Source organism: Telmatherina bonti (genome assembly GCF_933228915.1).
Source record: "Telmatherina bonti genome assembly, chromosome: 21".
Classification (NCBI taxonomy): Eukaryota; Metazoa; Chordata; class Actinopteri; order Atheriniformes; family Telmatherinidae; genus Telmatherina; species Telmatherina bonti.
This window is the reverse complement of record NC_136630.1, coordinates 20260989-20281759: the sequence shown is the minus strand read 5'-3', so window position 1 is coordinate 20281759 and position 20771 is coordinate 20260989. Positions and strand designations below refer to the sequence as shown.

The 20771-nt window shown below is 37.2% G+C and overlaps 3 protein-coding genes across 5 annotated transcripts; 1 reads left to right on the top strand and 2 right to left on the bottom strand.

The window, feature by feature from the left end:
• The first annotated feature begins 9433 nt into the window (after positions 1–9433).
• rac1a (Rac family small GTPase 1a) lies at positions 9434–14458 on the top strand. Its single transcript, XM_079260882.1, has 6 exons — positions 9434–9727; positions 10928–10999; positions 11172–11289; positions 11825–11887; positions 12224–12383; positions 12925–14458. The coding sequence occupies exons 1-6, from the start codon at positions 9693–9695 to the stop codon at positions 13053–13055; spliced, it is 579 nt and encodes a 192-aa protein (XP_079117008.1). The 5' UTR covers positions 9434–9692; the 3' UTR covers positions 13056–14458.
• Positions 14459–14511: 53 nt separating this feature from the next.
• Positions 14512–17310, bottom strand: crym (crystallin, mu). Of its 3 annotated transcripts, none has more exons than XM_079260880.1 (9): positions 17181–17310; positions 16742–16988; positions 16512–16662; positions 16320–16382; positions 16102–16203; positions 15413–15596; positions 15170–15291; positions 14972–15056; positions 14512–14863 (listed from the first exon to the last, which is right to left on the bottom strand). In XM_079260880.1, the coding sequence occupies exons 2-9, from the start codon at positions 16906–16908 to the stop codon at positions 14790–14792; spliced, it is 948 nt and encodes a 315-aa protein (XP_079117006.1). In that variant the 5' UTR covers positions 16909–16988; positions 17181–17310; the 3' UTR covers positions 14512–14789. The 3 variants fall into 3 exon arrangements, with proteins under 3 accessions (XP_079117006.1, XP_079117007.1, XP_079117005.1); XM_079260881.1 differs by having other exon boundaries at positions 17142–17303; XM_079260879.1 differs by having other exon boundaries at positions 16742–17303.
• Positions 17311–18915: 1605 nt separating this feature from the next.
• On the bottom strand, positions 18916–20328 carry LOC306772013 (NHP2-like protein 1). The gene is made up of 3 exons (XM_079261387.1): positions 20151–20328; positions 19867–19987; positions 18916–19368 (listed from the first exon to the last, which is right to left on the bottom strand). The coding sequence occupies exons 1-3, from the start codon at positions 20151–20153 to the stop codon at positions 19106–19108; spliced, it is 387 nt and encodes a 128-aa protein (XP_079117513.1). The 5' UTR covers positions 20154–20328; the 3' UTR covers positions 18916–19105.
• Between the last annotated feature and the right edge of the window lie 443 nt (positions 20329–20771).

Genomic DNA, 20771 nt, shown 5'->3' with positions numbered 1-20771 from the left:
TAGCCCAGTTATACAACAGTCCTGCAGTGAGTTTAATGTTGGCTGAGTTCAGTTTTACATGTTTTTTTGTTTTTTTTGTTTGTTTTTGTTTGTTTTTTTTAAATTAAAAATAGCAGATTAAGACTGGTTTTGTTTTGGGGTGTTTTTTTTTGTTTTTTGTTTTTTTTTGTTTTAAACCTATTTCCAATTTTTCTTTAATTGTTTAATTTAGCCACTGTCTTGTTTTTAAATGCCTTAAAAAGTAGACATGGAAACAACATCATTTTGAAAGGATTCTTTTCATATTAGAATAACTGTAATGTTATTCGGTGCTGATGTTGGAAGCCAAGGCACAAAGACTATCCATTTCAACCAATATCCTGAAAGGTTGATGGAGAAGGCTGGACCAGGTGGCTTCCCCTAAAATCTGTAACCTCAAGTTCCACTAAGAACAGACAAAGAAAAGAAACATTTAGTGCAAACTGACTTTTACCTGGCCCTGCGATGGACTGGTGAGCTGTCCAGGGTGTACCCTGCGTTTCGCCCGATGACTGCTGGGATAGGCTCCAGCTTCCACGCAACCCTTAATCGGACTAAGCGGTTAGGATGATGAATGAATGAATGACTGACTTTTACCTGAATTAAAACTCAAGAGTAAATTAATTGTATTTCTATATGTTGTGCCTTTTAACATTGTGTCAACACTATGTTTTTATCATAAGACAGCATTTCTACAGCTTCAAGTAGCCAAGTGTCTATGTGGGTGATATTTTATAATTGTACTGTCCAGACTGTTTAGAGTTTATGAGGATGTTAAAGACATTAAATCGCAAGATGGGATGGTTATCCATCGGTAAACAGCCAATAATGCAGAGGAAGTCGGGATGAATTGGGATTTGGCTCAAACTGAGTTTTGTTCATTATCAGTGAAGTTGTGTAAGAGTGATGAAAGGGATAGTATGCAGGATAATCCTGTGAATAACTGTGAAATAACTGTGGCTGCTTGCTATTATAACTCTTGCTGCACGTTTTACATTAAATGGTCACTTCAGTTGTAATGATAAGTTAACTGCTTCCTCAAATCTAGACCTTCTTTTAATGCTCTCACATTTAACACTGAGGTGTGAGCGATATGTACTAATAATACATATTTGTATAGCCCCTATGATCTTATCTATTTATTTTGTTGCGAGCAGCTATCGTGTGTTTTTATTGTGCTTTTAAAATACCCCTGAAAAAAATAATTCTACAAATTTTGAAAGAAAGGTAAATGAGCTCCACCAGAGGCTATAATCTCTCTTCAGTACTGTGGAACAGATAAGAGGCGTCCTTGGTTTTTATTTCTGCTTAGTTCTAGATGTTTCATATCATTAAAGTGGTTTGCTTGTATTCCAGTTAATACATACCTTTTACAGTATATACTGCATTGCTCTAAATTAGGTTTAGATATTCATCTTAGTGATGGATTAGGTGTCACGTATCTGCCTTCCTATTGGTGATGCAGGCATGACGACACCTTTGTGAGAGGACTAAAGGAAAGCAGCTTCCTTCCTTTCTGTTGCTTCCCATGTGAGCTTGTGTCTTACTGGTGCTTTTCAGGAAAGATCCCGGTCACACCAGCTGCTGTCCTGCTGCATGAAGAAACATGAAGGCAGAGCAGAGCACATGGCCCCGAGTTCAGGAAGGGAGTTGTGCTGAGGACACATTGTGCAGCACTGCAAGGGCACAATGGAAGAAAGTTAGAGAACAGGATGTGATGTGATGGGCCTCTTCTCCTCCACCCTCACTTGTATCATGTAATCTGGCCTGTAGTACCAAGTGAAGCTTAATGACGCCACTGTGAGCTTTTTACGAAAATCATTTATGTGATCAGTACAATGATTTTCTTTTGTTTGTTTGTTGCTGTTTGGCATTGGCTGCTTTCTGTGCTTTCTTTATGTTTACGTCCTGTCCTGTATTTAATTTGGGAATGGAGAGCATGGTGTAAGCCATAACCTTTAACAATAAAAGAGTTGTAAAAAATATATACTTAAACATTATGTAACACTGGTGGCACTTGAAATTTTGTGAATAATTGAGATCTTTCAATTTTTCATGTTTTGGTTGTTCAGTATTTTAAATTTTTTTAGCATATCCCAAAGAAAGACTACAATGGAAATAGTCATTCAAGTAGCTGCAATTACGTGTTTTTAGACAAGTGGGAACACCGGAAGTGTCTGCAAAGTTCTCTTTTATTTTGTTTTATTTTACCTGTCAATGAATGAATGAATAAATTTATTATCAATGTCCCTGATCTGAAGTCTTTCTGCACATTTAGACGTTGAATCTCAACCTCTGCTGCAGGTGAGCTGAAACATGTTTCTACTACACAAGTTTATTCAACTGAGAAATCTGGATTTCTGACTGAAAGAAACACTGCGATGTTTCAGAGTAAAGATGCTTTAATAGTGAACAGAATCTCACTGCTGTCAAGTGATGCTATGACTTTTTCCTTTCTTTCTTTTACATACGTTAGAACGAATAAAAGAGAGGGCTTTGATTCAGTGTTCTCCCGCTCTGTCCTGCAGGTCTTAGATGTTTCCTTGCTTTAACTTCACCTGGTTAAAATTAGCAGGTTTGTGCAGAACTTAAGGACACGCTGTTAAGGAAACCCACTTTGTATGACTAAGTTGTACTGGAAGAGGGGAACATAAAACCAGGACTGTGGCCCCTGAGGACTGAAGGATGAGAGACTTTCTATAAAAGTTAAAATCTAAAAAAATTAGGCCTTGTATTTCTAAATCCTGACTCAATTATACCTTCTCATCTTGCATTTCAGATTTAATTATCCCACACTGTGATTTAGTATTAAGCCTTTAAGATACTAACTCAATATATTTGACTTTTTATTTATTGCAATAGTAACTGAGTTTGCAATTTGAGTGTGCAACAAATTTGAAAAACTGCACACCCTTCCTGTAATATAACGACAATGAACTTTCCCTGTTTTAAAACTGATCACCCATTGGCAGTACAACTGGTCTGAGAGGCACGTCTCTATTGTTTAATACACTGAGAATGACCTCATTGTTACTGGAATGAATCGCAAACATACAGATGCTTCCCATCAATACAAATTTGAGATTAAATAACAGGAATAAAATGTGGATCCCTCTGTATGTCTACAAGCTAAAAAGACTTTAATCATTAAATTAAATACTAAAAGAGTAGCTTTAAATGCCTTTTCCCCCTTTTTTTTGTATCTACTTTAAACTGGTGACGACACATACTGATTAAGGAAATTTCCGAAAATAGAAAATTAATGGTTGAACTTGTTTTGCTCCTCCAAAGCTCCAGGCATAAACAAACACTACTTCCAATGCTTTTCAACATGCTTCAGTAAAGTTCTGCTCCACGCCGCCTCAGAGGCCAGCCTGCAGGCACACACCACAGCTGACTTCATGCAGCTTGAAGGAGAAACTTAGAAAGTTAGTTAATAGGAAACAAGACATCTTCATCATCTCTTTCACCCCTGTTTCTGGCAGCAATGCAGGCTTTTGTGGCATGACCGGGAAGGCTGTAAGTTTTGGGAATCATCCTGTGTTAAGCATGTGGATTAATCCAGGAAGGGGCGCATTTCCAGTGTCCAAATCGGTGGAAACAGAAGGGTGGAGTCCAGAAAAAGCTTTCGCCATGATACAATTCATTCAAATAAACGAAACATGACGCTGCTGATGACAAACTGAAATTACTTGTGGGACAAAACTAAGGATGGATCATTAACATTCTGCATCTATTTGAAACACAAATAATCACCAAAAGTAACAGTTTATGACCATCTTGTGATTAACTTTTGACCCATAAACTTTAGTCTCTCATCATGTTTGCTTTTTAGAAACAGCAGAAAGAGATGTTTTACACTCACACCACATTTCCCTGGCAGCATGTTATTTTCCAGGCATTTCCATGACGAAGATTCGTGCTTGTTGCCTCATTAGTGTGACGGTCAAACTTTTATATTCAATCCAAAAGAGGCTCATCCAAAAACAATTTTTGCCTTGAAGTTTTGCTTCCCTTAACACTGAAATGACCCTCTCTCTGCTGCAGGTCTACAGCAGCCTGCCTCATGACCCATATGGTTATAATGAGGTTGAGCCAGAAAGCTCAACACAGTTTGAGTCGTTTGCATCGGTCATTATTCTGTTTGGCATAAAGTGACATTTTGGACTTCAAATTTATAGCAGTTTTCTAATCCACTAAAGTATCATCTCTTGTATTTGTGTTGATCATTTTCAATGATTGTCAACAAATGAACTATGATATTGCCACTATAAGATGTAATACCATTTTAAAGTTAGGAAATCTGGACTCCAGAGGTCATATCATTTGCAGTTGAGGCTGGTGAGCATCTGAGGACCGCCTGAATCTCTTGAAAAGTCCCCCCCACACATTCCTGCTAGTGCAAACACAAAAGTAATGTGACACATTTCCTGTTGAGAGAATGAAGCAGGCGGTGTCGGTAAAGGTCGGAAGAGAAACTGGAGAAAAAGAAACACACACATGCAGAGTAAAGAAGACAAAAAAATGTGGGACATCATTCCAGCTGAGAGTAAAATGTCTGAGTTTTCCTGCTGCTTGACCGAGAGGAAACTTTCTATTCCACCCTCCACATCACTGTGTGATTCATTCTTGGTTAAACAAAAAAAAGGAGTAATAGATTATCACTGTTATTAGAAAAATATAACTATTAATAAAAGGGAGTGGACACAAATAGCTGGGTGGAAGTCCCCTTTGTCTTGTTACTGAAGCTATTTATATCCTGCAGGTCGTAAATTGTGCAGTGAGAGAACTTCTTGAACAGTGCAGCTTACTTTTAGGGCGCTCCCCATCTGCTGCCTCTGGCTAATAAATAAGCTGCACAGTCTGAAAACAACCTGGAAATGAATGTAAATTAAATCCTGCTGTTACAACATCAGCTAGAGGCAGTTCACAGCTATCAAAGCATGAAAAGGAATTCATTTCTGAAGCTGGAACTCTGTGTTGTACAGATTTATTATCAGAATATAGCATGTCTTGTTGTGCATTTGCTCTGTGTACACACTCTCAAAAACAGAGGTACAAGATAAGGACATTTCTGTACCTATAGGTACATTTTAAAGAAATGTTCTCTCAAAAGTACAATACTGGTCTTTAAGAGACCAGAAGCACACCTTCAGAGTACGAAAAAGGGTTCAAAGTGACATAAAGCACAAATTTGTACCATTTCGACCATAAGGGTACCTGCAGCATTGAAAAATGTAATGTTAATGGCTGTAATGTCACAAACTAGAGCAGAGTTGAGTGATGACAGTAGTACTACTTAACAGTCATTTCCTACACCAGACAACGAAGGTCAGATGCTGCAAACTAAGTGTATGGCTGGTGTCAGTATTTTGAGTTTTTGAAGATTATTTCTAGATTAAAGATAAGATAATATTGCTAAATTGCATGGACCAGGCCTAATGCTGTGAAAACATAAAAAAACATAACTTGATAAGGTAAGGTTGAACTTGATAAGGTATAAAATAGACCAGAACTGAAGGGTACAGAAATGTCTCTCAAAAGAGTACACCCCCAGCGACAAGCATTTGTACCTTTTTAGGTACAAGCTGGTACCTCTATTTTTGAGTGTGCAGAGGTAAATGGGTGCAATGGTCCAGATGAGAATTTGAATTTCAGGATGTGGAGATCTTAAAGTTTTGATGTAAGATGTTTCAGTTATGAAAGCCTGTTATCAGATCAAACTTTCACATTTGCCTGATTGGGCTCCTTTTTACAGATAAACTCTTGCACAGTCCATCACTTGTCACTGTTTGAGCTGCTAAATTGTTCGTTGCTGAACTGGTTATCTGCTAATGCTGCACATAGACACACACCGATTATGCTGGATGATAACAGCAGCACAAATGTCAAAGTCTCAGCCGGGTATCGTCATCTGCTTTTCGAGCTCGTTTAGCATTTATTCCATTTTAAAATGTTGACTTTTTCCTTTATTATTTTTGGATTGGAAACTTTCCATGTAATGCAGATCCGGGTATTAACTGACGGCCCATGCAAATAATTGCTCCATAACAGGGGCTGTTGAATCTTACTGCTTATTGGAAAAATAACGATCGAACATAAAGATATGATGAAATGAGTCACTGAACTGGTGTTTGAAGGGAGCTATAAATGCACTAGTTGTTACAGGAGGGTTGAGTGTCTGAATGGCAAAGACTTACTAACTAAATTCATTTTACTTGCAGCTCTGGGTTGTTAAAAACTCTCTTTGCACAGAAGCTGCAGTGCAAAAAGTCTTCAAGAGGCAGCTGTTAAAGTATCTTTTCATTTATTTAAGTGTATGGTAGTTATATTTTAATGTCACCTGGAGCGCAGAATCTCTAATTATGTGTTGAATTTCTTTGTAGATCTATATATACTGAATTTATGTTCAGTGGAACACAAGGGTGTTTTATGTGCTATATCTATAAAGGTTTGGATTTCACTGGAAGAAAACACTTTAACACTGACAGATTAACACACTAACACTTTCAGATGAGTGAGATAAAACTTCATCTGCTCCTACAAGATCTCATTCAGAGCACACACACCAATCACATCCAGTTTTGAGCAAATGTATATAATACACAAAAGAGGGGGAAATAAACTATTCCAGCACAGCATGAAAGCAATGAGATGTTTTAAGGGAAAATGTCATTCAATTTTTTGTCATGAGATTTTTTAGAAAACATGTTTCTTGATGGGAATTTAAACATGACCAGCAGCAGGATGGAAAGAGAGGAACTGATATGACCTAAGCACAAACAGCATCCAAATCAATTTATCAGAGATTCAAATAATCTCTAAACAAACTGCTGTCACATGCAATTGCTTAGTGAGCTGAAAATAATACCAGCACACACGAAACTTAAATTTGATGCTATAATTAATCTTTTTTGGGAACTTAGTGAAATATTTGGAAATTTAAATTTTCAACTATAGAAAATCGTTTTATTATAGTAATTACTGAAGGGTATTAGAAGAATTTAAAACTTGGATGTGTTTTACTAAAATTGTCAGGAGGAGGTGAGGAGTCAAATGCAGGAATAGGAGCCAGAAATGCACAATCTAGACATTTAATCCCAAAAAGCAAAACTGAGGGTACGCAGACACAGGAGGACAGGACTAAACACATGCGCACACAATGGACAAGCAATGGGGAACAAAGTGTATAAATACTGAGAAACAGTATTTTAGGTAAAATAGATAAAACTAACGAGACCAGGTGAATCTAATTAACAGGAAAAAAGGCTAAACAAGAAGCAAGACACAACTGAACTAAACAGGGAAGACTATAAACTAATACAGGAAGCCAGAACCAAAGATACAAAACACACATCATGACAGAAAATTACTAAAGTTAAACACCTGTATGATCAGTACAAGCAGTTTTTTTTTTTTTTATTTTCATGCTGAACATGGATCTCATTGGGATGCTGTCAGCTGGGATGCTGACTGAGCTTTGATGATAGTGTGGAAGACTCAGTGTGGTTCTTAATTCACAGACTAGCAGGAAGGTGTTTTGAATTTCTAAAGAAGTGTCCTTTACCCAACATAAATCAGTCATAATTTAAAGCAGGACTTATTGTGCTGTCAGGTCGATGAGTTTTGTTACTCTGTTAAAGCTCTTGTCTTATTTTGTAATTTTCCCTTGTGTATTCTATTTTCTGCTTCCTGTTATTTATTCACCTGCTTTGACTTCACCTGTTCTTGTTGTCCTCAGTGTATTTATACCCCTTTGGTTTCAGTTTTTCCTTGCTGGTTTATTGATCAGATAATGTCATGTCTTGCCATGTTTCCGTTATGGTTCTGGAGTTGTGTTCTCTGAAAGTCATTAAGTTCTGATTAAAAATTATTCATGTGTTCCTCCTGTCTGTTGAGCCTGCATTTGGGTCCTCACCACTGCAACACCCTGACAAATGCAGCCAAATAAAACTACATTTTATATCATCTGACATGACCGGTTCTTATCTTCTGGTGTATTGATACTGAGGGATGATTTCTCATCCAGGCTATTTATCACATACTGTTTTACAGCCTCTCTGTTGTACTGGCAATGGTTTCATTAATTCCCTCCGGCTTTTACCACCACCCCACCATATTGATGTTTATCCCATTAATGATTGTTTGATCCTAAATTCACCTTACCAGCATGAAAACAGACATGAAGAGTGGAGAGACACTGAGAGCGGTACATGCATTCAAAATGAATGAATGAAAGTTTTCAATTAAAGATCGGCTATTTTGTACATTGAACTGTTTGCATGTACAATACTTCCCTCTGCTGTTCCAGTGTTGAAAAACAGGTACAGATGTGTGGACTAATGAAAAGAAAATAATTTAATTAGGTGTACCAGCATAGATTACTGTTAATTTTATTGAGAAATTGCTACAGAAGCACTTAAGTTACCTTTTTAAAAACCAAGAAAACAATAAATATTCATTTTGCATAGCGCTTCCTGTCAGAACTGTAAGATAGCTGAATAATTTCTGGGTATGCCCAAATATACAATGATGGTGCAATGATCAAATTTATGTAAAATTACTTTATCCTCATATACTATCTGGTTGTTGTCTTTTTTTCTAAATAATGTGCATTGCTGTTTCTCCACCTCATTTATTATTTGTCATTAATTTGGTGAAATATGCATGGTTCTTACACAACTACTTCTCCAACTGTGTTTCACTTAAGGTTGTGCAGGGGTGGTGCTTCATAAGAATTCACAGCATTTCAAAGCTCATATCTTTCTCGCCTGAAATTGCCACTTATCTAAGAGACTAAAGGAAAAAAAACCTCTGAATTGTCATGAATGGATACATGAAGTAAAAATCTTGCTTGTCAGCAGAAATTTCTTTAAACTGTACAAGTAAGGGAAATCATCCTCTTCTTGGAGTTTTATTACTTTGAATCCTGGTTTTTTTTTTTTTTTGTTTTTGTTTTTTGTTTTTTTTTAACAGAAAACTTAGAAAATAAAATCTGTGAAAATAGATCTAAGTATCTTTAAAAACTCAGCTTTTTAATTTATATATATATAATTTTATTTTATTTTATTTTATTTATTTATTTTTTTAAAAAAAGGTCCCTCAATCTGTCCTATCTTGAAAATGTTAAGTTGTTCTTCATCATATTGGTGGAAAATGAATTAATGTTCTTAAGCATCTGAATTTAGGTTCAAATATTTTTCTGTTATGTACTGTTTTTACAACTATATTTTTTCTATGAAATAACTATTATTGTCATATTCACAAACCACATGCTCTTTGTTAACCACATGTTGGCAGACTGTAATCATTGCTGTGTGGCACCTGAGTACACCTGCAGGTAATGGCCAGCAGGTGCCGCGTTTTGACCGGATGTGACCTGCAAGGATCTCGGCTTCCCAACTGTGGGCGTTTTTTCCCTCAATCTTGCCTCCGGACTTTTTTTTTTTCTTTTCTTTTCTTTTTTTCTGGGTGTTGCCTGAATGGTTTACAACTTTGGAGTTTCACCAGGGTGTTGTCGCTGACCAGGAAGGGCGAGTCTGGTTATTCCCGCAACGACTTTGTAAAGTTTTAGACCTGTTTGTTCAGTTTCTCGGTACTTTTCAGGAACACACCGGGACCTGTTCATTTTAGCTGCTGTTAGCTGCGCAAGCTAACTGAGACCGAGCCGTCCGATGCAGGCCATTAAGTGTGTGGTAGTGGGGGACGGGTAAGTTCAGGGGATTTTTTTTTCTTGTATAAGTTTCCATCTAACCTGCTTAATATTACAGTTCAACCCGGGTTGTAAGGAATTAATGTTAACATAGTTGTTTTTGCTGACCCAATTAGCAACAGTTGGCTAGCTGCTAACAAGCCTCAAACGACATGCCAGCAGAGCGACAGCTGTTGTTGTGCCTGCTGTCGGTCCAGCTGGGTCACAGATTTATCTTCATGACTCGGTTTGCTGAGACTGAAAGGGTCACAGCATGGCATTTATCACACATGACGCAGGTTACAGTGCTGACGAGTAGTTGTTTAAAATTTCAAGGCTTTATGACCTCTGGCATCTTTGTTGGGAAATTGGCTGATTAGCTTCTCGTGTTTCATCATTAATTGACTTGAATAACATTTTGTCGTCTTACGGTCTCAAAAGTCACTATTGCCTCATATTAAAACAACTTTATTTAGTCTCTCCCATATACTAACTTTTTTTTTTTTTTTACCATCATACATACTCCAAAAGTTAAATTGATGACTGATTAGGAGCGGGGTCTTTTCCTTTAGTGATTTTTGTATTACTGGAAAAATCACTTTTTAATTGATTCGCAATTTTTTGGGTTTGTTGCCCTCATATTACCTGTGTTAATTTCTTTAGCATCTACTTATTGATTTGATTTAAAAAAAAAAAAAAAAGAAAGAAAAGTTTAAATGTGTGTGTATAAAGTGCATGGCAGCTTTGTTGGGGTTAGATCTTCAATTAAATGTAAGCAGATATCAAATCTGAAATCTTTTAACAAAAAATTATGTGAATCACAAGCCATTTCAATCTTGAAAGCAAAGTGTGCCCACAGTGATATTGTGGTCTTGGCTCTGCAGCTAAATCCAGGATATTTATATTTATGTCAATAGATGCTCATATCACATTAAACTTCTTGGGATTAGTAGTGGCTGTCATTAATCCAAAGTAAACAAAGGCACTACAAGTATGCAGATGGCACAAAAATAGTGATGACTACGTGACATTTGTCAGCTATTTTAATACCCCCCACCCTCCTTTTAAAATATATAGACATCCTTTCAGGTCTCATCACTGATCACATTTATTTGAATTTGTTGTCTCTTTTGTAGTTTACATGAGAAAGTATTGTCAGTATACAGAAAGTTGAAATAAAGACTTTAGTTGTCATAATTCCCTTCTTTTTCCTGCCAGGGCTGTGGGTAAAACATGCCTGCTCATCAGCTACACTACCAATGCCTTCCCTGGAGAGTACATCCCCACAGTGTAAGTCATCCACAGACTCCTTATGAGCAGCTTTGCTCAAACTAAATGATGCCAGAAGATGTGATAGACTTGAAGTGTATCTCTGTAATATCTTAAAAATTAAGCAACATAAAAATAAGTCAGACAAAATTAATTTGAATTCCTCACTTAATGTTTTTCCTCCTGCCTGCAGCTTTGACAACTACTCTGCAAATGTTATGGTGGATGGGAAACCTGTAAACCTTGGGCTTTGGGACACAGCAGGACAGGAGGACTATGACAGGCTCAGGCCACTATCTTACCCACAGACAGTATGTATATACACTTGACATGCTTACACACACACCCCATTGATTAAAAAAAAAACCAAAAAAAACTGCCAGCTCTGTCCAGTGTCCTGTGCAGATTTGTCTAAAACAATGTTGGCATGAACACTGTCTTCACTTTACCAGCACTGACTTGGAGGTATTCTCTTGGTTCTAATGCTGAAGACAGTCTCGTTCTCAGCAAAGTAGAGCTTCGTATCTATAGTACCTATACAATGTCTGGAGGAGGGCTGAAGGAAGTGAAATGCAGCTCATGTTTGCCTTCTTTGTCTTCATAACAATCTGTGCTCTGTGATTGAGACAAGCAGAGAACTGAAAGCAAGAGTCAGTCTGTATTCAACCCACAAGACCGGTCCAGATTTGTCTGGATTAGTGAATCTGTAGTGAGTTATGTATTCTGTGGGGTTATTCTAAGCATCATAGAGTTGAATAATTTACACAAGAAGTTGTCCATAGTAATGGCACGGTTGATTGATATTTTTTTTAAATTTATTTATTGTTTTATCATTTTCCCTCTTAGGATGTGTTCCTGATTTGCTTTTCGCTTGTCAGTCCAGCTTCCTTTGAAAACGTTCGTGCCAAGGTGAGAACAGCCTGCCTTTTTTCTCGGTTTGGTTAACCGTTCAGATCAGCCTATCACTAAATGAGACAAGGGCGGTTAAAAACAATAACTACGCTTTTTTTCTTCACTTTAAATTCATGTTTTTGGGGAGGGGGGAATGTCTTTCTAATTGTCACATGACCCTAAATATGCTAAAATTAATTTATCAATTAAAATGAAAATTTGTCACAACAGATGTTTAAAAAGTTGTAGTTGAGATATTAATGTCTGAGCTTGAAGTCATCATGCAGCCAAGAACGTAGCACTGCTTTTATACCGTTACCTCTACGAGTGACAAGTTCTATCCTTACTCTGCAGTGGTACCCAGAGGTGAGACACCACTGCCCCAACACGCCTATAATCCTGGTTGGCACCAAGTTGGACCTGAGAGACGACAAAGACACTATCGAAAAGCTCAAAGAGAAGAAACTCTCTCCCATCATCTATCCTCAGGGCTTGGCCATGGCGAAAGAAATAAGTTAGTTCTAAAATGTTTCTGTAGTTACGTACTGGGTCTGACGGGGCTGTGTCATTGTTCTGAGGTTGTAATTTATCATTTTGAGTTTTGCTGCAGAGAGTTTGTATTTACAACATATATAATTTCAGTCAGGTGCAGTGTTAATGCAAGACATGTCTATCAGCTTATATGTATAGTAAGGAATGTTAAGTTCTTCAGCCATGCAATAGTTTGGTCATCCAAGAGCCTAAATTAATTGAAATAAGAACCCTTACACATCCATTTTAACTTGCACTGTGTGATAATTGTAATTGTAATAGAAATGGAAATTAAGAATTATAAACTCAAAATGTTTTTGGAGTTTAAAAAAATTGATACACCTATAAATTTCAGAAACACTGTTCTGCTAACTTGTTTTTTATGTGCCATATGAAGTCCACATTTTTCTGTTTATGTTAAAGAGTATTTTTGTTTTTTATTAAGTGAACTGTAAATACTATGTAACATACCAGCTGGTTAGCTCATTTTTTGGTTTATTTTTTCTGTATTTTTACATATTCAGGTGCAGTGAAATACCTGGAGTGTTCAGCTTTGACGCAGCGTGGCCTTAAGACAGTGTTTGATGAAGCCATCAGGGCAGTCCTGTGCCCCCCACCCGTCAAGAAGAGGAAAAGGAAGTGCACATTGCTGTAATGGAAGCCCACAGGGAGTAGTTACAGTAAGAACTTGGCCACTCGGTGTGGAAGAGATGCTGGCTGAGTTCCCAAAAGTATTTTGTCACCCTGTGTCTTTTCTTGTGTAGAATCTGTGTTAAATCAGAGTTTCATCTGAAAGGACTTTACAGATTCAAGCTGTTTTTAAGTTTTCTTTCAGATTCGCTTCTGGATGCTCGATCTTTTCTGTCCTTTCAGAGCAACTGTAATGAAGTGGGTTTTTTTTTTTTTTTTTTTTTTTTTTTTTTTTTAAAGCCTTGTAGTGTGAAAGTGGGAAATTTGATTTGGGGTCTGGGGTTAATTAAAGAGTAAGAGGGAAGATTTTATTTAAGAAAAAAAAGACAAAAAAAACACAAATTTTTCCCAGACATGATAAAGAAACACAACTTGAGCATAAATTTGTTCTGCAGTTACCAGTGATAAAACTATAGAAGACAGAGGTCCTGAGCTGCACCTTTAACCTGAAACACTAAAAGATTCCTGCTGCCTTGACTACGTTTTACTTAAATGGTTATTAATATTCTTTTCCTTTTTTTTGTAGTTTCTTGTTAACTCCAATTGAAGGACTGTTTTGTTTTACGTTTCATCTCACTAGATCGAGATGATGCTACAACAAAGACAGTGGTCACATCCTTGTGTTAGCATTAAAAAGTTGTTTTTGCACCCTTTCTATTATTTCAGCCTGTAAAGGGTATCATTATGCAGTTATAAATACTTAGTTTAATCCTTTCAGCACTAATAGGAGTTGAACTGGGAATTGAAACGGTATAATTAGCCAAGTGCAGCGAGCAGGATTTAAAGCCGTCTGCTTTATATTTCTTAGTTAGCTGTCTTGCTCATAAAGGTTTTCCACAGGAATCCATCAGCCTCGCTTTGTGACTTGAACCCAGTATTTTACTGACATAAGAAGGTACAAAGCAGCCAACGCTGTGGTTGCTTGAATTTATCCCATAACATCTACTTTTCACATTTTTGGAAAATGTTCTGACGATGAAGGCTTTATGTTCCGTATATGATGATGATGTTGGCATGAAGGTGTGTAACGTTTATTTTGACCCCATTTATTATCACGGTTTCATAAAAAGTATGAGCCATTGTTGTAGTATTGGAAGATTCCAAGTATTTTTTTAATGCGTTTGTTGTACAACATGAAGTTCATCAGTACACAGGACTGATGCGTTTGATTTTTAAAGGAGTAATGATCAATTTTCAAGTGTGCTTTGAAGAACCACTAAATCTATTCTCAATATTTTCAGTGTTTCAATGGCACAAAGTTAGAAAACACTTGGATTTACTTTCTTACCAAATGTGGTTTCATTTTCATATAGTAACATCTGGATTTTTTTTTTTTTTTTTTTTAAGCAAATAAATTAATTGAAAATGTTCAGTTGTACTGAATTGTTTTTTTTTTTACATGAAGACAAACAAATTGAATTAACACTTAATAGTTTAATTTCCAGCAACTCTTATCTGTCCAATGTTTATTTATAAAAACATTAAAGACATGACGAGCAAACTGATTAATATCAAGAATGACTAACCTAAATATCATTTTGTTATTTGACTGTATTTTATTAAAATAACCATTTTCACTTTTCTGGCCAGATACATGTTAGCTGGTTTATTGGGTGGTAAAATAACTCTTTGGGCTGAAATGTAGATTCTTACTTAACATTATATTCATTTAAATCTATCAGGAATCAATACGTCTGCTTCATAATTTGCTGCCTTTTGCTGTCCATTGGTCAAACACCAGTTTGGCAGATACAGCATCTTCAACTCCCATCCCTGTCGATGTAAACAGATTTTTTTTTAAAAAAAAAGTCAGTGACTGAACATCTTGAGCATTAAGATAGAAAAATAAACATAATGCCAAATGTGGACTACAGGGCTTACCAAGGGATTTGAACACAGTTGTCTTGTTTCTGTAAGCTGCTTTCGTCCCATTGATGACATCACCAAGCTCTGCAAACACCTCGACCTGAAAATCAGGGATATGCGTTCATAAATTTTAATGTATCCTGCATAAGGCGTGTTAGGCATATGTAACCTGCAGTGCTGTCTTCCAGTCTGGTGGAAATGAGAGAGACTGACCTCAGAGAGAATGACGTCACCAGACTCTGTCATCGCCCCCTCCCTGCTGTCCGCATACACCACGGCTTCCTTCATCAGCACGTTGTCCAGCTCCCGCCAGTCTGGCCTGCAGGCTCCCACAGCTGCTCCACAAGAACAGAACCAGTGAAACGGTCCCTTTAAACAACCTATTGTCTCTCTGATTACCTTCTGCATGACACTAATCTGAAAAATATAAGTCTATCTTAATTTAGTTTTTCCTACCTGCCACATGGGCTCCTTGTTTCACCCACTGACCATGGAGAACAGGCTCAGTGGACCCAGTTACTGTCACTATTACATCTGCTCCGCTCACCGCCTCCTCCACCGAGCTGCATCCTTTTACAGGTCCTCCGGCTGACTGGAGAAACCTCTCTACTCCCTGTCTGGTGCGGCTCCACACCCGCACCTGTGGTAAAACGCAGTTTATCAGCTTAGAGTTATGTATGACACAGGATGGGAAATTTTTACATGCAGTACTGATGCACATTTACACGAGTCACACTATGAAATCTATCAGTGACTATAGAAACACAAATTAAAAAATAAGCTTCAGTCATAAGTAAAAGATAAAACTGAGCAGTATTTATTGACAACTTGCAAACTCTTAAATCTGAAGGTGGAACTAGTTTCACAAAACATTTGGGAAATCCGATGAAAAACACAAATTTAGTCCAGCGAGAATTAAACCATTACGTCTATTAGATGTAGATTGTGTTTATTCATTAATTCATTATCCGAATTAAGGGTTGCTGGGAAGCTGGAGCCTATCCCAGCAGTTTTCAGGCGAGAGGCAGGGTACACCCTGAACAGGTCGCCAGTACATTGCGGGTCCAGTAGATAGTATTTACCAGTACTTATTAAAATCAGTCACATTTAACATAAAGCCTCATCCGTTATATGTGCAAATATACCTCCTTAAATGAAAAAATTTCAGTGAAGACATTATAATGACTCAGGGCCTGCGTACCGGTCCCCAGGATGGCCAGAACTTCTGCACCAGGATTCATCAGCAGCTGCATTGTACACAAAGACAGACCATAGTAATAAGTTTAAAAAAAATAGTGCAAGATCAAAGAAACCAACATTTTATAGGAAAATATGGAAAAGAAAACGTTGACAGTAGAAATGCCTTAGCAGAGATGGCTGACACAGCAGCTGTCCTCATGGCTGTGATGACCTCTCCACCCATGACCTGCAAGTTGGAAACATATCGATTCTGGACTGAAATGGGTCTGCATGTTTGACCAGTGCAGCTCTGTCTGAAGCCAACTTACAGTTAACGTGCGACAAAATCATTGGTGCATGCATCAGTTCAACTCACAGCCTTAACATTCCCAAACTCTGGATCCAGCAGCACCATTGTGGCTTGAACAGCTGGCAAACTGGAACCATCCTCCCTCTTATAGAAGCACACAAACTTTGTGGACAGGACCCCATCGTTCTCCATATATGTAGGCATTAAACCCATGAAACTGAAAAGCCAGAGAGTGTCAGAGAGCAGCGGTCCGTCAGAGTTAGAACAATGTTTTTAGAAGCACGACGCAGGTTTACCCGTTGTGTTTCTGCAGGTGGACAGCGGTGCGCACAGGTTGGATCACCTCAGCACTGTCCCGTCTGGAGAATTTTCCCAACGCGTCTTCAAGACGGGGGATGAGGTCTCTGTAGTGAAGCAGATGTCGTACTTCATGCTCCCATATGATGACAGGAGGCTCGGCCATGTCTCCTGATCCTTTAAGTCAGACGAGTACACTGGTGTGTTTGGTACAAAGGTCGAAACACACTCCGCAGTCCGAGGGGTCTGAGTGGCGTTCAAGACAAGCAAAAAAAAGTTTGTTAAACTTTCTGGAAAGTGTATTGATCAGGAAAAAGTTCTCTCCAGAGCACATTTATTGTCGCATTCAATGTACCACGGAAAATTAAAGTAAAATTTAAAAATCGCAACAATTTGTACCTCCGGTTTTTACTTTGTTACTTAAAAACAAATATTCACCAGAAGTTACATAGTTCGCTTCCAAAAGCAGGAGGAGAAAGGATGTTTGATTAAATTATTCAGGAAAAACGTTTTTGTTTTTTTTGTTTGTTTGTTTTTAACAAACCAAGTTTATGAAATGCAATAATGTAGCCATTTTGTGTCATGTGACGAACAACATTGTCATGCGCAGAAACTATGATTAAAAATAATGGAGAAGTGCGAGATCTTGGTGTCGACCGATACCAAGTAAATAAAGTGTAAAGTCAATCCTAATATCAAAAATATTTACAGGGCGGTCAGTATTGATATGTTAATGCAAAAGCCATTGGTTTTTGAAGTTCGTGAGACAAAAACAATAAAGTTATTAGTCACACCATAACATTAATAATGGCATTATCTTGGCAAGAAAAGCGGATTTAGGGCATGTCTCACAACAGTGAAAAGAATCCCCCAAAATGCTTTTTACATAAAAGTATCAATGTGACACACTCCTGTGTTGAGTCGATACCAGTTCGATCCACAACTTTCAAGGTTCCAGAAAAGTTAAATACTTATATTTTTATAGAAATGAGAGAAACATAAGTGATTTTTTTTTTTTTAGTTTATTATAATAAACTTTGATAAATGTGGCCACCATGCAAAGTTTAAGTTTGCACTGTGGACACTTTTTTTATTTCTTCATTATTGGGCAAACCTTTTGCAAAGTTTGCCCAATAACGTTCAGCAACTTTTTTATTTTTATTTTATTTCATTGCTCTCAAGGCCATGAACAAGAGTAGGAAATGCCACATTTAAAATATGAGTTCTCCCCGGGGCTTTATTACAAAAACACTTTTTTAAATTTTTTTTTATCCAATTCTAACAAATGAATCACAAAGGATGACACTTTCACACAAATAGAACTTTTAAAAAAAGAAAAATGGAGATACTTCAAAAATCTGGACTGTGAGTAGATTTACCTGCAGCCAATCATAAACATCTTTATAAATGAAGAGAATACTGAGACATGGAGTTGTAGTCATTTATATATTGTTAATGTGTTTTCTTTTACCCTTTGCTATAGTGAGTGAGACTGATGTACAGGACACAGACAGAAAGATAGGAGATAAAGAGAAATAACTCAGATAAGATTTCGCTTTGGGGGGAAATTAAAATCAGATGTTCAGTTGCCAATTCAAAACAAAGTTGCCTGTTTCTAAATGATCATGTGCACTTGTCCTCTTAAATTTGATACATTTCACTGTTGGGGTATGTTTTTCCTTTTTAAACAAGGCTTCAGAACAGAGCGTGTTCTCTGGACAACAGGTCAATATATTTCAGGAAGCAGAGCAAGACTTACTTTGTTAAAATTGCATTAATCAGGTCTGCAGGACAGCTGTTAGTTTATACATTATAGGACAATGTCTTTTATTTCCGATATACTTACTGCAGTTTGCCCCTCACTGCTTATATTCCTGCTTTCACTTATTTAACTTCTTTTCTACATAAGGGTGCAGCGTCATAAGTATTTCCTAAGGCCGTAGCATTATCCTAAGTATGTCCATGTGAATACTGGGTCAGCGAGAAAAACCTCAATGAAGTCTCTAATCAAATTTAAATGAACAGAATATATTAAGAAAAGTGCCCTCTGGTTTTTCGTAGCATACAGCAGGTACCTGGTACCTTCCTGAGGTGTGGATGCATTACATGTCTGTGCCTCATTACAATATTGCTTATAATTTATACAAACTAAAATTATTGACCAAAAACACAGTCTTATTTAAAAAATGAGTTTATTCATAAGCAGGTGATGGTTCTGCACAATGATACACAGAAATGAAACCAAAATCCTTAAAAAAGAAAAATCTCTTTCCTCATGCTTATTTCAAAGTCAAACATAAAACAATTGCCAAATCTGGAATCCATTCACCCATTCGAGATTTTGTCAGAGTGCAACAAAAATATTAGACTAGCAGTCTCTCAATAGCCATTTGCACAGACTGAATCTGTGGCTTAAGCTGAGACCCCTCCTTTATTGTAACTGAGGTAGCAATGACAGGACGTGACACCCCGCAGGCTCGGCCCAGCGCCTGCTTGGATCGGACAAACACATATGGGACATTCTTGTCCTCGCAGAGCAGTGGCAAGTGAAGGATGATTTCCAGAGGTTCAGCATCAGCAGCCATGACGATAAACTCGGCTATGCCTCTATTCAGGGTTTTGGTAGCTGGAAAAGAATAGAGTATGGTAAACATCCTGACAATTAGCTGACCATAAAAAGAAAGAAACTTCTCCTTTTGGTTACTTTATTTATGGTAGATTTACAAACATGCATAACAAGATGTCAAGAGTATCATCTAAACATTTTAACTCACCTGTTTATTGTAGATTTTTAGAAAATACTTATTTTAAACTGCATCTAGTACTGCCTATACAAAATATAGAGCCAGATTTACAAAAAAACAAACCATACTTTCTTTGGTGATTACAGTATGTTTCCCCAATGCAAGCAGGTTTTTATTTGATCGACTTTAAACCTCTTAAGTTTCATTTTTCCTCTGAAGACCTTTGAATATAACCTACTACCTACCACAGGAATAGCACAAAATAACGCTCCTTGTAGATGAAATAACCACTTCTTAGTTTTTGATGATCCATTACATCCAAAATAAGTGGACCGTCATGTTCAGTTCCTTCACACAAAATAATAAGACAAGTTTTTCACCTTCGTTAGCCCCCTTTCTCAGCTGTTTGTAGTTGGATGCTTGCTGCACCAGGTCCAGGATAGTTTTGGTCAGAGTCGCATCGGCCAGCGGGTAGGCCTTTGGGTTTACTTGGGCTTCAGACTGATCGTGACAAACATACAAAATAAAGTCATTAACACTGCTTAAAATCCACGTAGACGTTAAATAAAGACAAAATCTTGAGCGTACGGGCTATGCTCCTTATAGTTCCCATGCTTGCTAAGTTAGCGAGTCTGTTAGCTCGTTAATTCGCTAAAACACTCACCATTGTGGCTTCTTTTTTCTCGTAGTCCGGCCCTCTCGGCGAAATGCTTCACGGAGGACTATTTTATTTTAAGTGGATATTAAAGGGCAACAAAAGGCCTAATATTTTATTTAATAAATTAGTTTAATATCGTTACAGACACAGTGAGCTCTCCCGCATGCGACGACTTCAAACGTTCACCCCACGTGGTTGTGATACTGCACATGCGCACTGATCATATCCGCGCAAACGAAAGGAAACGAGTTTTTATTTATTTATTTATTTTAAATTTTTTATTTTTATTTTTAATGCTTTATTTCAACTCACAATATGTCTTACAGTACACAGTGGCTGACATTGCAACAACTTACAAAAGAACTCAATTGAGGAAAACAAAAGAAGCCATTGTTTGTATTTAAGACATTATTATATCATTTTTAAATTCTTAAAACAACAGAATTAAAAAAAATAGAATTTTGTTCAGGGGTTATTTTAAATAAAATGTTTAAGCGTGTTCAAGGACATAGGATCTGAACTGTAATGTGCACGACAAATTAAATGTGACAAACTGTCATTATAGGTACTGGCTGATCTTGGCTGAATGAAAAATATGCTTGATGAAATCTTTTGCATTGGATGGCT